The 15,750-nt window shown below is 34.7% G+C and overlaps 1 protein-coding gene across 2 annotated transcripts in view; it reads right to left on the minus strand.

The window, feature by feature from the left end:
- Positions 1-2,473: 2,473 nt before the first annotated feature.
- The window catches only part of SLC39A6 (solute carrier family 39 member 6), a 38,826-nt gene continuing 25,549 nt past the window's right edge, over positions 2,474-15,750 (minus strand). The window contains exons 8-10 of one of the 2 annotated variants that reach the window (XM_036741247.1): positions 11,528-11,608; positions 8,951-9,141; positions 2,474-3,787 (exon numbers count right to left, since the gene is read on the minus strand). In XM_036741247.1, coding sequence (XP_036597142.1) covers positions 3,635-3,787; positions 8,951-9,141; positions 11,528-11,608 — 425 coding nt within the window. In that variant the 3' untranslated portion in view covers positions 2,474-3,634. The remainder of the gene's footprint in view (positions 3,788-8,950; positions 9,142-11,527; positions 11,609-15,750) is intronic. The other variant, XM_036741248.1, reaches the window with a different exon arrangement.

The raw sequence follows: 15,750 nt of genomic DNA on the forward strand, positions 1-15,750 counted from the left end.
CAAAGGAACTGATGAAAAATAATGTAAAGGAAGGAGGGGATTGTAAACTCTAGTGAAATATCTTTTGCAGAATCTAGCACAGATATTCAATTCATTGAATGAATTAAAGCAATGCTGATTTTCATTGGTAATTTCCAGGTACTGCAGAATGAGGAAACCCTAATCTCTTGTGTAAAAAGATAAGGAAATTATACAGCTTTTGTCCATCAAAGTGAGTTTCAAGTATAATGGGTAAATTGGCCAATATTTCTAAGCTTCCAAAGTGAATTTCTAAAACCTGTATCACTCTTTCATAGGCATGAAAAACTTACAGAATTACATGGCCAAATAAAACTTTATTTAATAAACAAAATTTTCCAAAAACACAGGGAGGCTATTTTTAATTTAACTTTTATTTTACTTTTTAAAATTAATAATCATTTTATTTTCTCTCCCTCCCATCTTCCCCTCCACATAGAAAAAAAAAACAAGAAAAACAAAACTCTTTTAACAAATACATTTTTACTTTTTTTTTCCCATTTACCTAGTTATCTAATTCTTCCCCTCTTTTGTCTTGGTCAAGTAAAATTACCTCTTCTCTTCCTCCTTCAACTTCTTTTGTTAATTTTTTTTATTTTCTGAAAAATTTTCACATAAGTGCAGGAAGAGAAAAAATATTTAAACAAATGACCATGTCTAACAGTATATACATACAGATATATCTATATACATACCATATTCCACATGGTTCCTTTACTTCTACTGAGAGGAGGGCACACTTTGCCCTCAGTTCTCCTAGCCAAGGATTGTTCATTATAACTAATGCCCTCTAGTTCTGTTTTCATCTGCATTACAGTAGTTGTATATTTTTTCTATTTACTTAACTCTGCATGAGTTCACATAGATCTTCCCATTTTTCTCTGAATTTCTCATATTTATATTTTTTTAGTAGTCAGAGGTATGCTGTAGCCACTTCAGTCAGCTTGTGAGAGCTGATTGTTAAATTCTCAATGTGAGCATTTAAACCTCAGCAATTGGCTAATGCTATAATCCAGAGCTTCATTTATCGTTTTATTGATTGTCTAAGAAAATGAGGGAGAAAATGTTAATTCAGATTAAGCTTAAAAGTATGCTGTGTGTCCTTTTTTATTTTCAGAGTCAGTTAAATATTCACCAGTACATCCTCACAGTGATATTCCATTATATTCATATGACAGTTTGTTCAGCTACTCTCCATCTGATGAGCAGCTACATTGTTTCTAGTTTTTTTTTTCCTACCATAAAGTGTCACCAATATTTTAGAATAGATATGGTTTTTCTGTTTTTGACTTGTTTGGGTCATATGTGCACATATGGGGACCATTAGTAGGATCATTGATTGGTTAAAGGTTACAAACAGATACTTTTCTTCCAATTCCAAGGTGTCCCTCAGCAGCACCCCACCCTGCCCAACTCATAGACTGCCAACATTGATTTAGTGTGTATGTCTTCCAACAGCTATCTCCAGCTGTGATTATTCCCATTTTATCATTTTTGCCACCTTAACAAATTATTTTATATTTCTCTTATTACTCATGATTTGGGTAATTTTCACATTGTTGTTGATAGTTTGTAAATGTTCTTTTGGAAACCATTCATATCCTTTGATTACTTATTTATGCATCTTAAACTCATATATTTCTGTCAAATCGCTATATATATTAGATATCTAGCTCTTATCAGAGATTTGATGCAAAACTTTTCCCACCACAAATGGTTTTTTCTTCCAAAAGGCATTAACTTTATATAACTGAAACTATCTTATCTTTTGTGATAATCTCAATCTTTTATTAACTAAGGCATAGTTGTGAAAGGTATCTTCTTCTGTTCTCTAATTGCTATCAATTACAGCTACCCACAAGTGTGATGGGATGCTTTGGGGAGCTAGTAAATTCTCTATCAGTGAAGGTTAGATTACCATTTCTGAAGGAAGTTGTAGAGTCGTGCATCCATTTGGAGGTTCTTGTAGTATATGGTATAAGACCCTGGTATAAATTTAATTCCTGTCTAATCACTCTTAATTTTTTTATTTTTTTAGTTTACAACACACGGTTCTACATAATGTTGAGTTCCAGATTTTCTTCCCTCCCTCCCCCCTTCCTCCCCAAGATGGCATGTAATCCCATATAACTTACATGTATAACTTCGCATTGAATTAATTTACACACTAGTCAAGTTGTGGAGAAGAATTTTGACCAATGGAATGAATCATGAGAAAGAAGAAACAGAACCAAAAAAAACCCCAAAAACAAAAACAAAAGAGAGGAAAAAAAAAAGGGGGAGAAAAAGGAGAGCATACTCCCAATTTCTTTAGCAGCTCTAGTTGAAGAATACCTCACCCTCCTTTTGTTTAATATGTTTGCAGAAAGGCAGCCAGAATATAATGTCTCAGAGTCTATGCATTTACACATTTTCCACTCTCCATTTTATGAAAATTATACAAATGACAAGAAACTGATATAAAAGATTTATTTAAAGAACAAACAACTCAGGACATGCCACAGGGTCACAACTAAAGTACCGTAAAATAATATGTAACGTCCAAAATGTTGACCTTGAGGCTTTTCAAGATCATGAAGTGCCTTAATTAACAAAAGAAAGATCAAATTGTGCTCAACAGTTTCTGGGATTTAGTACCTGTAGTTATTATTACAAGTAATTGTGTTCTAATCCTTTGATAATTAGCAGTGTAGGTACAGGCATAGGGCTAGTCACAAGTAATAAGAACATCTCATTTCCAGACTATTCTGGAGAAGCAAGAATTTCCTGTCGAAGCTTCCTATCCCATTACACTATCATCTAGGACTTGAGATTTTCCAGTCAATCATTACACTGCTCGGTGTTACGATGATTTCATTCAAGCTATTTGTATTTTCTGTTATTAGAGAAAGAGGGCTAAGTATCCACCTGATAATACTATGAATATTAAAACAGCAATGCCCAAAATAGGTTTTTTTTTCCTGCAGTGTACCCATTAAACTTTCACTCAACTTCAAAGCCTTCACATTCTTTTCTTTCCTCACCTGGTAAACAGATAGTGACTTTTTTGTAATTATAATAGTACTCCCAGACTACCACTCTTGCTTCACAGGTCCTTATCTTTCTTTATAGCTCCTCATCTTGATTTCAAGCATAGATCTTCCATTTCCCACAGACAGCATATCTTAGGATACTAAGGATTCCACTACCCTGGATTACAGAAGAACTTCAGAGGCTTAAAATCTGGTATGAGCAAAACTATGTTGGAAAGTAATTTCTGAAGGAATCAGAGGAAAAAAATTTTTTTTTAAACTGAACTATATATAGAACATGCCATGCCATACCACATCACTTGTCTATACAGCAAAGGTGTAAATACTGGTGAACCTTCACATCATAGCTATATTTCTAGAACAGAATAACTTAAACAATTAAAACGTACCTTTTGTTACTTCAGTAGCCAATTTTACAGTCATAACCAACAGCAATATTTAATACAAAATTTCAAGTACTACTAAGTATAAACTCTATGAAGCACATTAAAAAAAACCAACAAAACCCACCTCCTTTATGACCTACATCTGAAATAAAGCAACAAATAGGTAGAAAAGATTTACTCTAACATTAATGACCCAATTTAAAAATTTATACTGAATACAATTTTATGTTCAAACACAGAAATAAGTAACATAATACCAAAACCCAGTAGTATCCCAGCATTCTGTAACAGAAAATACCCCCAGCGGCTACATCCATGGTCACTAGCATCATTGTGAAGCATCTCAGGCACCTAAAAAAAAGAAAAGAAAAAATAATTACAATGCTGAAATTTCTAGACCAACAGATATCAATTTTGAACAATTTACCAGAGAAAAATATACTAATTTAAATGGTAACAACACACAATGATTTCATAAGTGATTTTTATAAAAGCTTTAAGCAAAGCTATACATCCTATAAAACTGTAATATCTCATTTAAACATAATTCATTGCACAGACTTGGAACTGTCATGAATCAAACCATTCTCTCCCTAAGTAAGATATCGTAAAAAGCTTAATTTAAAAAATTAACCTATGGGGCAGCTAGGTGGCACAGTAAGTACAGCACTAGTCCTGGAGTCAGGAGAACCTGAGTTCAAATCCAACCTCAGACATTTGACACACTTACTAGCTGGGTAACCTCGGGCAAGTCACTTAACCCCAACTGCCAAAAAAAAAATTAACCTATGATAAAATATTAGAGACTAATACTTTAGGTATAAATTAATTTTAGTGTATTTCCTGGCTCTGCCACTACTGGTATTAATTTGGGAAGTTATCACCTTCCCTGGCTTCAGCTTACTCATCTGTTAAAACAAACATACTGAACTAGATTATTTCTAAGGTTTCCTGAAGTTCTAATAAATTTATGAAAAATATTTGTATGTAGTGAGGTCATGAAAATGTTCTTGTTTGGCTTATACAAATAATACTACATAAAATAAGATTAATGCTTAAAATGAAAAGTTAATAAGTATAAACAGAATGGAAAGACTTGATTGTATCGATTTAAGGTCAAACTTAGGATTGTATAATTGAATTTACAGAAGTACAATCTCCAAACCAAAGGCTCCACCAAACTCTATACTGGTCAGATCTGTGCTAGAAAATTATTACTCAATTTTGGGTGATACTGAGTGGAGCAAATGAGAATGCACCTAATGTACTCTGTAAAACATTATCTAAATATTAACAAATACACCGTTTTATTAGATATCTGGTCAAAAAAGGGAGGAGCTGCTTTATGAAGGAGTAAAGGCTAAATCACTAATACTTTAGAGGAAATTAATAACTTGGGTGGGGATTGGACCAGGTGAGCTGGTGATATAGCTAAAGGGTTGCACTTGGAAAGTCAGTAAGACCCTGGTACAAAACCTGCCTTAATTAGATGCTTAGTAGCTGTGAGACAGAGGTCAAGTCACTTGACATCTCTAGGCCTCAACTGTAAAACAAAAGGGTGGAACATGATGACCCCTAAAGTCTCTTCCACCTCCAAATCTATGATCCTATGAACTTTCAAACTTTAGGATTTCAAGAACAATGTAAGGGATAAAAAGATAAGAAATTCAGAGATTCAGTAAATGAGATGATTCATGGATTTAAAAAAAAAAGGTTCAACCTGTTTAAAATCAGGATGCTTGAGAAGCTACAAGTGCTGATGAAATGGCAGCTCAAGAAAGCAGCAAGTTTTTCCATAAGCATAACCTCTAAAATTTATTATTACTTCTAGCAATTTTATACTCCTTTTGTACGAAAGAAATGGGTTATCAAAAAATCTGAATGAAAGGATGGGCTGAAGTTAGCGCAATTAAATAAGAAAACAGGTAAAATCTTGGACTTGGGTTTAAAAAAATCAGTTATTGAAATGAAAATTTACTGTTACATATTTTGAATCCTCTCCTATTTTCTGCTATGCACAATGACATGCTTTTTTTTCTTTCTTACTTTATATTTAAGTTTTAATATTTAAGTTTATGATGTTTTTGTTTTTCTCTATTTTGTATTTGTGCTCTGATAAAATAAGATTAAAAAAATCAATTGCCTAAGTACAAAATCCATTGAATAATTCATGTAAAAGATGACTTAGATTCTAGTAGACTACAAGTTCAGTATGAATCAGCAGTGTTAGGCAGGAGCCAAAAAATCCCCAAAACATTTTTGTGGACTTGGGCTGCACTAATACAAGTAGAGTGATAAAGTGAGGAAGGAACAAGACCCACTGAACCTTACCCTAGTCAAATCACAGGCAGAAGTACTATGAACAGTTTGAGTGCCATATTTGCAGAGGAACATTAAATGAGAATGTGTTCAGATAAAGTAGACAATAGGAAACAAAGAACCAAATGCAGCTTAACCTCAGTGGGGAAAAGGACAGAATCCTTCAAATATCTAAAGGACTATCACCTGTAAGAGATTAGTATTGTTCTATTGAGACCTTGAGAGTTAAATGGGGTAGAAATAGTATGGAAGTACACAGTATGGAAGTACAACATAAGGGAAATTTTTTTGTAACAATTACAGTTGTCCAAAAGAGGAACAGATTGCCTTGTGGAAGAATGAATTCCGTCACTGAAAATCTTAAAGCAAAAGCTATACGACTCCCTGTTGTAACATCATAAGGAAACTTAAGCTTTGGGTAGAGACTGGACTAGATATCTGCAAAGCTCACTTCTGAGTCTAATGAGAAATAGAACCAGTTTCTCAAAAAAACAAGAATCATGTCTAAGTTTACTCAAGGATATTTTTGAAAAATCTTCACTTTTAGTTGGCTATATTAAAAAAGGTGAAAATTTAGATCATAGCTCTGCACAGCTCACTACAATATTGTAGTGCTGTGTCAGTATCCCTTTGCCTTCTCAGATCTCAAATTTTGTTGTGTTGGCTTAGTCATTTTTCACTGGTGTCTGACTGCTCATGAACCCATTTGGGGTTTTCTAGATCCTGGAGTGGTTTGCCATTTTCTTCTCCAGCTCATTTTCCAGATGAGGAAGCTGAAGCAAACAAGGGTAAGTGACTTGCACAGGGTCACACAGCTATTTTTTTTTTCAGTGAAAACCAATACTTTATTATTACTATTTCTTAATGCTTTAATGTAGTTTCTCTATTTTTTTGCCTTTTTAAAAAATTATTTCTTTTTAGTTTACAACAGTCAGTTCCACAAGCTTTTGAGTTATAAATTCCGCCCCCTTCCCCAAGACAGTGCAATCTGATATAGGCTCTACACATACATTCACATTAAACATATTTTCACATTAGTCATGTTGCAAAGAAGAATTATAACCAATGGAATGAACCATGAGAAAGAAGAAACAAAACAAAACAAAAAAGAGAGAGTAAATAGTTTGCTTCGATCTGCATTCAGACTCTATAATCCTTCCTCTGGATATGTATAGCATTTTCCTTCATGAGCCTTTTGGAGTTGTCTTAGAACCTTGCATTGCTGAGAGGAGCCAAGTCTATCCAAGTTAGTCATCGCAAAATGTGGCTGTAACTGTGTACAATGTTCTCCTGGTTCTGCTCCCCTCACTCAGCATCAGTGCATATAAATCTTTCCAGGTTTTTCTGAAGTCCACCTGTTCATCATTTCTTACAGCACAATAGTATTCTGTTACATTCATATACCACAACTTGTTCAGCCATTCCCCAATTGATGGGCATACCCTCGATTTCCAGTTCTTTGCCACCACCAAAAAAGCTGCTATAAATATTTTTGTACATGTGAGTCCTTTTCCCATTTGTATGATCTCTTTGGGATACAGCCCTAGAAGTCACACAGCTATTAAGTGTATGCAGCCAGATTTTAACTAAGGTCTTCCTAACTCCAAACCAGACACTCTATCCACTGTGCCACCAAGCTGTCTTAAGATTTCAAATAGCATATATAATTTTAATGTGCTTAGTTATTGTATACATCTTTAAAAAGTTTTACACTGTGGAAATTGCCAAGGTGGTTTTAAGACCCCAGAAACAAAATGATTCATTTCTGTACTAAAGTGTTGGTATTTGTAACCTTAAGGAAAATACTCTTTCCTTTGAAAATCAAGATTAAGGATAGCTTTTGAACACCACTGTTTCCCACATTGCCACTGGCTAGGTACTGACATTTTCAGACTAAATCAGAAACTTTTTTCTTCCCTTCTCTCTTTCCTCGTTAGCTAAGATTAAGTAAGATTTGGGAAATGGAAGTTTCACAATGAATGAACTTCTTAAATATTCTAAGCAATTACTATATGGGTTTTGTTCAAGAATTCTGTTCATTTATTAATTAGCAATGTCTTTAAGTATTCTGAAGCAAAGAGAGCTTGTCAACAACAGAGCCAAGTTTCCTATTTGCTGTTGAGTAGAAAATAACAGCGAGATGAGACCTGGGTTCAAGGTAAATTTAAGTGTGGATTTATTGGCCAAGTGCTCGACTACCTGGAGTACATACTCAAATCAGGCAGTGCTGAACTGAGGGATTCACAGGCTTATAAAGGGAAAAACCAAAATTACACAATTAGGGAGGGTCGCTAGCAGAAGCAATGACCTACAGAAGCAAAGATCAGCCATTGGTTGGATCCAAAGTGCAGAGCTAATTTGGGAACATGGCGCAAGGATACAGGGGTGTGACCATCTTGTGACAAGGGGGTCCCTCTCAGGTTGTGATCAGTTTCCTATAACTGGCTGGAGGGTTCAGGGTGGAATTTCCCAGAAAGTAACCCCTACTTGATCAGCTATGGTCTGAGTGGAGGGACCTAGCTTGGTCAGCAGAATAGTTGCACCATAACCCAGGGTGTGGAGACCCTATTTGGTAACAGGGGGGTTTCTCCTTAAGATAAACTTATACTCTGTCTTGAAACTGATCCTTGTACATAATGGTGATGTAGAGAGAATATACTGAATGCTGAATCAGGAGGAAGGGGGGGGGGGGGAGTCAGGGGACTAGCTTTGGGCAATCTACCCAGAACTATGCCTTAAGCTGTTTCAAGCCATTACAGAGTATAGAGCAGAGACAAAGACAAAAATATAAAGGGTATTAATGGTGGGCTTCAGTTTGGGTGCTACATTGCTACTACTTTAAGTATTGATTTAATTATCCTATGTTTTCTCCAAATAATTACAAATAATTAAGAGGTGATTGACTGTCTTGATATTCTACTTGGCTGCCTAAACTAGGTGTGTGGGTTGCCAAGGCTGAAAAAGAAGGTGGGATTGTTAACTCTGTCAAATGTGTTAGAAAGGAGATGGCTGGCACCAGATACCAACAGTCTAAAGAAAAGCAGATGCTTCGTGTGTTTCTCAGGACAAACTTCACAAGTTTTTACCATGGCTACATTCTGCATAAAATCTTTTTAAAAACTAATCTCTTGCTGATTATTTTTGGTATTTGGTTATTATCATCAGAGAATGTGATTTAACTGCATAAAAACTTACCATATCGACTAAAGCGACGTACATGAACAAGCCAGCAGTAAGTGCAAATATCCACATGGAAACATTTTCAGCATAATGACCAATAAAAATTCCGGTTGCCATTCCAAGATAAGCCAGCATGGCTGACAGGGCATTATAAAGAACAGCTTGTTTAACAGTCATGCCAGCTTTTAATAGAACTGCAAAATCACCTGTGAGAGAGAAACAAAAACAGCCATGAGTTTCCTTCAATATTGTTAACAAAAACAATAAAGCTAACTGTGTGAAGATGTATGCACAAAAAGGCGATCTTAGATTTTAAAGAGAAATAAACTACCAATTTCAATACATTCTAACAAAACTAAGTTATTCAGACAAAGATAAATCAGACAAAATTATAGCTTTCATAAAAGACCTTTATATTTTGGGATTTAAAAAAATTCTTTATTTTTTTTGCCACTGTAATGCAGCCTACCTACAAGCATAGAAAATTTAAATAAATGCTTTAGTAAACAAAGCCAAGCTACCACAGAGCTCTCACTAAAATGGCAAATCAAAATATATTGTCTATTGTTTCAATAAAAACCTAAGGTTGGACAGCTCTGGTGTAATTTATTAAAAAAAGAACCCGGAAGTTAAAAAAATAACTCAAAGTTATCTCACTGATGAATACTTACCTGGGTTTGTCTGCAGCTTCCTAGCAAATCAATGGAGTCAAGAACATTTATTTAATCCTTTTACATTTGCAAAGCACTTGAGAAACATTCACATTCAAGTCTCACAATAGCCCTTAAAGTCAGGTAGACTAATTAACATTATTCACATTTTACAGATAAAGAAATTGAGACTCAGAGAAATGAAACTAGCTTGCAGAAGGTCATCCAGCATCTTAAAGGCCAGACTGGAACTTCAATCATCCTGATCCAATCAAATATTTATCTAGCACTTACAGTAATGCCTAAAACTATGGAAAATATAACATACTTGAATAAGAGGAAGAATTTAATAGAGCCCAGATGTGTTTCCAGGAGAAATGGAAATTAGGTTCAATAGGTAAAGTGGGAATGATTACGAAGTATTCAAAAATCAGGCAAAAGTGTTTAGATCTGGCACAATAATTATATGAAATAACAGTTCTCAAAAGAATCACAAACTCTTTACAATCATAGAAAAGAATGTTTCAAATCACTAATAAGAGGGATGCAAAACAAAATAACACTGAGGTTTCCCCCATATCTGACAAATTGGCAGAGATGACAAAAGATAAAAACAGTCAAAGTTGGAAGCGTTGTGGAAAGACAAGATCATTAATACACTGCTGGTGGGGAGTATGATTTGATACAACTATTCTAGAAAGCTATCTGGAATCATTCAAAGATAGTGACTAAAATATCGATATCCTTTGATTCAGAGATTCTACCTCTTGGACATATACCCTAAGGAAGTTAAAGATAGAAAAAGTCCTATTTTACACCAAAACATTTATAGCAACACTTTCTGTGGTAGCAAAGAACTGAAAACAAAGTGGCTGCTCACTGATTAGGAGATGTATAAACAAACTATGATATATGAATATAATAGAATATTATTGTGCCATAAGAAATGGTAAATATGATAAAATACAAATGCACTGGAAAGGCTTATATTGAGTGATACAAAGTGAAGTAAGCAGAAAAATCAAGAAAGCAATATACTCAATGACAACAATGTACTATAAATGGTAAGAAAAATATCAAAACAATCAAAACTGAATGTTTTGAAATCGTAACAACAAAGCTTAGTCCTAAAGAAAACTTATCAGAAGACAGCTTTTCCTACTTCTTTGCAGAGGGGCAGGACCGAGTGTATGTCAGACGTCTTTATTTAATATCTTTAATATAATGTCAGATGTCTTTAATAGTTTGGTTAGTTTTGCTCCAACTCTTTCTGTAAAAGCAGAGGATATCAATAAAATTTTATTTTTTAAAGTGAGATAATGATAGTAATAGACAAGCTGGGAAGAGGGGCCTGTTAGGACTAGATTAAGTAATAAATTAAATTGAGAAAGGGAAGACAATAGAAGTCAATACATTTAATTTGAAATAAATAGATAAAAAGTAATACCAAATAAGAAGAGAAGATGGATTGGTCACATGAGATAGATGACTGATAATAGGTGCTTGACTGGGATCCCTGAAATGTCAGGTAAAAATCAAAGAAGTCCTCCAGCAAAAGCTGGATGAACTTATGGAAGAATATGGTTAAATCTCACAGGATGGGCAGGCAAAGATTATCTGTGATCTGCACCAATGGCAGGAACTTTCCCAAACAATGAGGTCACAAGATCATTTGAGTATGAATGCATTTGTTTAGATGCAAGAAGATCAAATGGAAAAACTGTTTAGGCAGATAAAACACTGTCTTTTGAAGACTCACTGTGCAAATGTAAGTGAATCAGTAACTGGTACTCTGAGGCAGAAGAATCTTTATTCTTCTCTAAAATCATTACACCTGGCAACTAAATTCAGAGAAACAAATGATCTAAAAAAATTCTGATAGTTTAGTAATAAAATAGTCCACATAAGTATCCTAAAAATGCAGATTAAAAATGTTTCTTACCTAATTCATGAGGTAATTCATGACAAAAGACAGCAACAGAAGTACTTAAACCACTTGACAATCCTTCGGTAAAAGCTGCTCCTATGAAAGGGACAAATAAAGCATCAGAAATTATGAATCTGACAAGTAACTTTTTTGTATCATTTAAGTGTCTATGCAAAATAAAGTTTGATCTTAAAAAATGAAACTTTCAACCAAACCTCAAAAGGGAAATGACATTTTTAAAAAACAACCTTAAATTAAATCTTTAAGGCAGAAGAAAGTCACTCTCCACTGGTTTCTATTCCATTCACTAAGTTTGTTAAGCATTTCCTAACTAGGAGATGTAATCATAATCAAGATGGTAAAGTCAAAGTTTTGAAATTTGAAAAACTTATTACTGTTCTGGTGCATACTGCCAATGACTTGATACAAGCAAAAGTTAAAATAGAAACTAAAAAAAATTTTAATATGAATATTGACAATTTTCCAAAGAAGAAATAAGTTGTTAATAATTATTTGAAAAAATACCTGGCTCATTAGTAATCAAATACAAACTGATAACCAAACTGACAAACATAATTCAAAACAATACAGGTGGAGATGTAAAGAAACAGACACACAGAGTAAAAAAGTAAAATCATAAGAGTACGCTAATGATATAAGAGGAGCCATGGATGAAGAAAAGTAAATGGGAATGAAGGGACAAAGATTCTTGATAAGAACTGAAGGAGTGTTTGAAAAGTTAAGATATTTCATGCATTAAAATTACTTAAATTTAAATAGTAAAGCAAGTGTAATTGCTTTTTACAATCAAGTTTATAACAAAACTGTTCAAAATAATGCTAAAAGTGGGTTTAGGGAAGGTAGAGTCAAGATAGCAGAATAGCAGGAAAAAATATGGCGAGTTCCCCTTCAAAACCCCTCCAAACAGATCTAGAAACTGCACCAGATGGAATCCTGATGGAATTCAAGAAAATCAAGTGAATCATTTTTCCAGGGCAGCAAAAAGAGATTAATAGGTATGTGGACACTTCAGAAGCAGCAGTAGTGATGCTCAGATTTCAAAAGCAGAGTGGGTCTTAGTACTAGCTTCTAGTCGTCTCAAGCCTATGGAGGAATAACTAGGGCAGGAATCCCAGACTAAAGGGAAGCCTGTAGTTCTTAATCTCAATCAAAACTTCCTGGCTGGAGAGTGGTGGAGTTCAGCAACAGTCTTCTACTACTCACACCCCAACTCATGTCAGGAACTTACAGAGCTCAGACCAAAGGGGCAGCATCAGACTTTGCCCTGGATCAGACTACTTTAGGAGCACTAATAGCTTACAGATCCCCAGACTCAGCTATATCCTAGAATAACGTAACACTTAATACTTCAGGGGATGTAACAACAGGAACAGCCCAGTAACTTTCATGGATTTCCCCCATCTGGATTCAGTCTGGTTCAATTTCTAGATATGTTTGGAGGTATTCTGAGATTATTGTATTTCTTCCTGTTCTTCTGTTACTTATTTCTACCTCCTCTAAACACATTTTTAGCATTAAAGAATTTTGTCATAAACTTGATATTAAATATCAATAAGTGCTTAGAGCCGTCCATAATGGAGTTTGAAATAAAAAAAATTAGGCTGGAAGACTGAACAAGCAAAAAAAAAAGAATTCCACCATAAACAGCTATTATGATGACAGGGATACTCATGACACAAACCTAAAAGAAAATGACCCCAAAATATCTATAAGCAAAACTGTGGATAAAAGCACAGTTTGGGAAAGATGAAGCTGGAGTTAAAAAAGACTTTAAAATATTCTTGTAAGTGTGAAATGAGAACACTTGAGAAAAAAGTTGGAAAAGAAATGAGAGCAATGGAGAGAAGAATTGGAAAGGGAATTAACAGTTTGGCACAACAGGCACAAAACCTTGCCCAAGAAAAAAACTCCCTGAAAACTAGAATGGACCAAAAAGAAGCTGATGATTCCATGAAACAGGAAATATTAAAATAAGGTCAAAAGACTGGCAAAAAAACAAAAGAAAATTTAAGGTATCTCTGCCAGAGTACTGACCTGGAAAACAGAACAAGGAGAAATAAAATTTAAGAATTATTGTACTACTTGAATGTCATGAGCAAAAAAAAAATATTAAAATTCTTATTTCAAGAAATCTTAAAAGAAAATTGTCCAGATCTCTTAGAATCAGAAGGCAAACTGAAAACAGAAAGAATCCTCCAAGTTACCTCCTAAAGATACTCCAAAATGAAAACTCCAAGGAACATTACTGCCAAAATTCAGAGCTAAGAGATTAAAGGAAAAAAAAAAACACTGAAAAAAGCCAGAAAGAATTCAAGTACTGAGGATACACAATCAGAATCGCACACAATTTAGCAGCCACCACTATAAAGAAATGGAAAATGATATTCCAGAAAGCAAAGGAAAAAGGCTTGTAGCCAAGAAAAACCTATCCAAAAAAACAGAGGATAATGCAAGAGCACGAGAAATTGACCTTTAACGAAACAGAGGCCTCCCAAGCATTTCTGATGAAAAGACCAGAGCTCGCAAAGCTCAAACACAGGAATTAAGGAAAAACATATAAAGGTAAACACAAACAGTTCTAAAGATCTAAACAAGGATAAACAATTTACAATCTAATATGTAGACATGATACAGGTGTCCCCTATGAACATGGATCACAGAATGCGCCCAATTAGAAGGTCTGGGAATGGTTCTGTTATGTCTTGATGATCTAAAGAGAAGAATGGAAAGGGAAAGTAAGAGAAATACACGGGGGGGGGGGGGGAAGCAGGAAAATTATCTCATAAAATCAAGGTACACAAAGAATAGTCTTTAATCACTTTATAACAACAAGGAGAAGGGGCTGAATGGCAGTGGCTGACACTTGAACCTCACTCATGTGAACTGGTCAAAGGAGAGAATACACACACACAATTGAGTACAGAAATACATTTCACTCAACAGAAAAATAAGAGGGAAAGGAGGGAAAAGGGAGATTAGTGGAAGAATAGGTTAAGGAAAAGATTTGCCCTAAGCAAAACAAATTCTAACTAAGGATGTACAAAAATATTTCTAGCTCTCTTTGAAGTGAAAAAGAATGGGAACCTGAGGGGCTATCCATAAACTGGAGAATGGCTGAATAGGTTATGGTATGTAAACAAGATGAAATACCACTGTACTATAAGAATGATGAAGGAGATAGTTTCAGAGAAATCTGAGATCGATAACTAAATGAATAACTAAATAAACTGATGCAGAGTGAATAGAAGAAGGGCAACTTTTTATATCTCCTCCTGGATCACTGCATTGCCATGGCAGAAGGGCTTGCAAAACTCAATGAAACAATGAGCTATGCTGTACAGGGTTACCCAAAACGGAAAGGTCATAGTGGAGAGTTCTGACAAAAGGTGATCCACTGGAGAAGGAAATGGCAAAATATTTCAGTGTCTCGGCCAAGAAAATTCTATGGATGGCATTAAAATGACAAAAGAGATGGCATTGGAAGATAAGCCCCTCAGGTCTGAAGGTATCAATATGATACTGGGGAAGAGTACAGGACAACTACAAGTAGCTCCAGTACTTATGAAGAAGCTGGGCCAAAGCTGAAAGAAAGCTCAGGTGGTGATGAAAGGAAAGACCAATGCTGCATCAATAGTTTAAAAAAGATCAATATTGTATAAGAACCTGGAATCTAAGATCTACAAACCAAGGTAAGCTGGATGTGGTCAAACAAGATGGAAAGATTAAACATCGACATCTTGGGTATCAGTGAACTTAAGATAAAAATGAGTGAATTTAATTCAGATCATTTACATATATTACTGTGGGCAAGAACCTCTTAGAAGTAATGGAGTAGCCCTCATGGTCAATAAAAGGGTGAGAAAAGCAGTACTGGTGTATAATCTCAAAAGTAACCAAATAATATCTGTTCAAATCTGAGACAAACCGTTCCAACATCAAAGTAATACAAGTCTATGCTCCAAACACTGATGCCGAAGAGGCCAAAGTTGATGAGTTCTTTTTAGACCTACAACATTTTCTAGAAATAACACCAAAAAAAAAAAAAAAGATGTCATATTCATCATAGAAGATTAGAATGCTATAGTAGGAAATCAAAAGATAACTGGAATAACACAAGTTTGGGCTTGGGAGTACAAAATGAAACAAGGCATAAAATAACAGTTTTGTCAAGTAACTTGTTGGTCATAGCAAACACTCATTTTCAACAACCCAAAAGG

The sequence above is a fragment of the Trichosurus vulpecula genome, chromosome 1, assembly GCF_011100635.1.
Source record: "Trichosurus vulpecula isolate mTriVul1 chromosome 1, mTriVul1.pri, whole genome shotgun sequence".
Lineage (NCBI taxonomy): Eukaryota > Metazoa > Chordata > Mammalia > Diprotodontia > Phalangeridae > Trichosurus > Trichosurus vulpecula.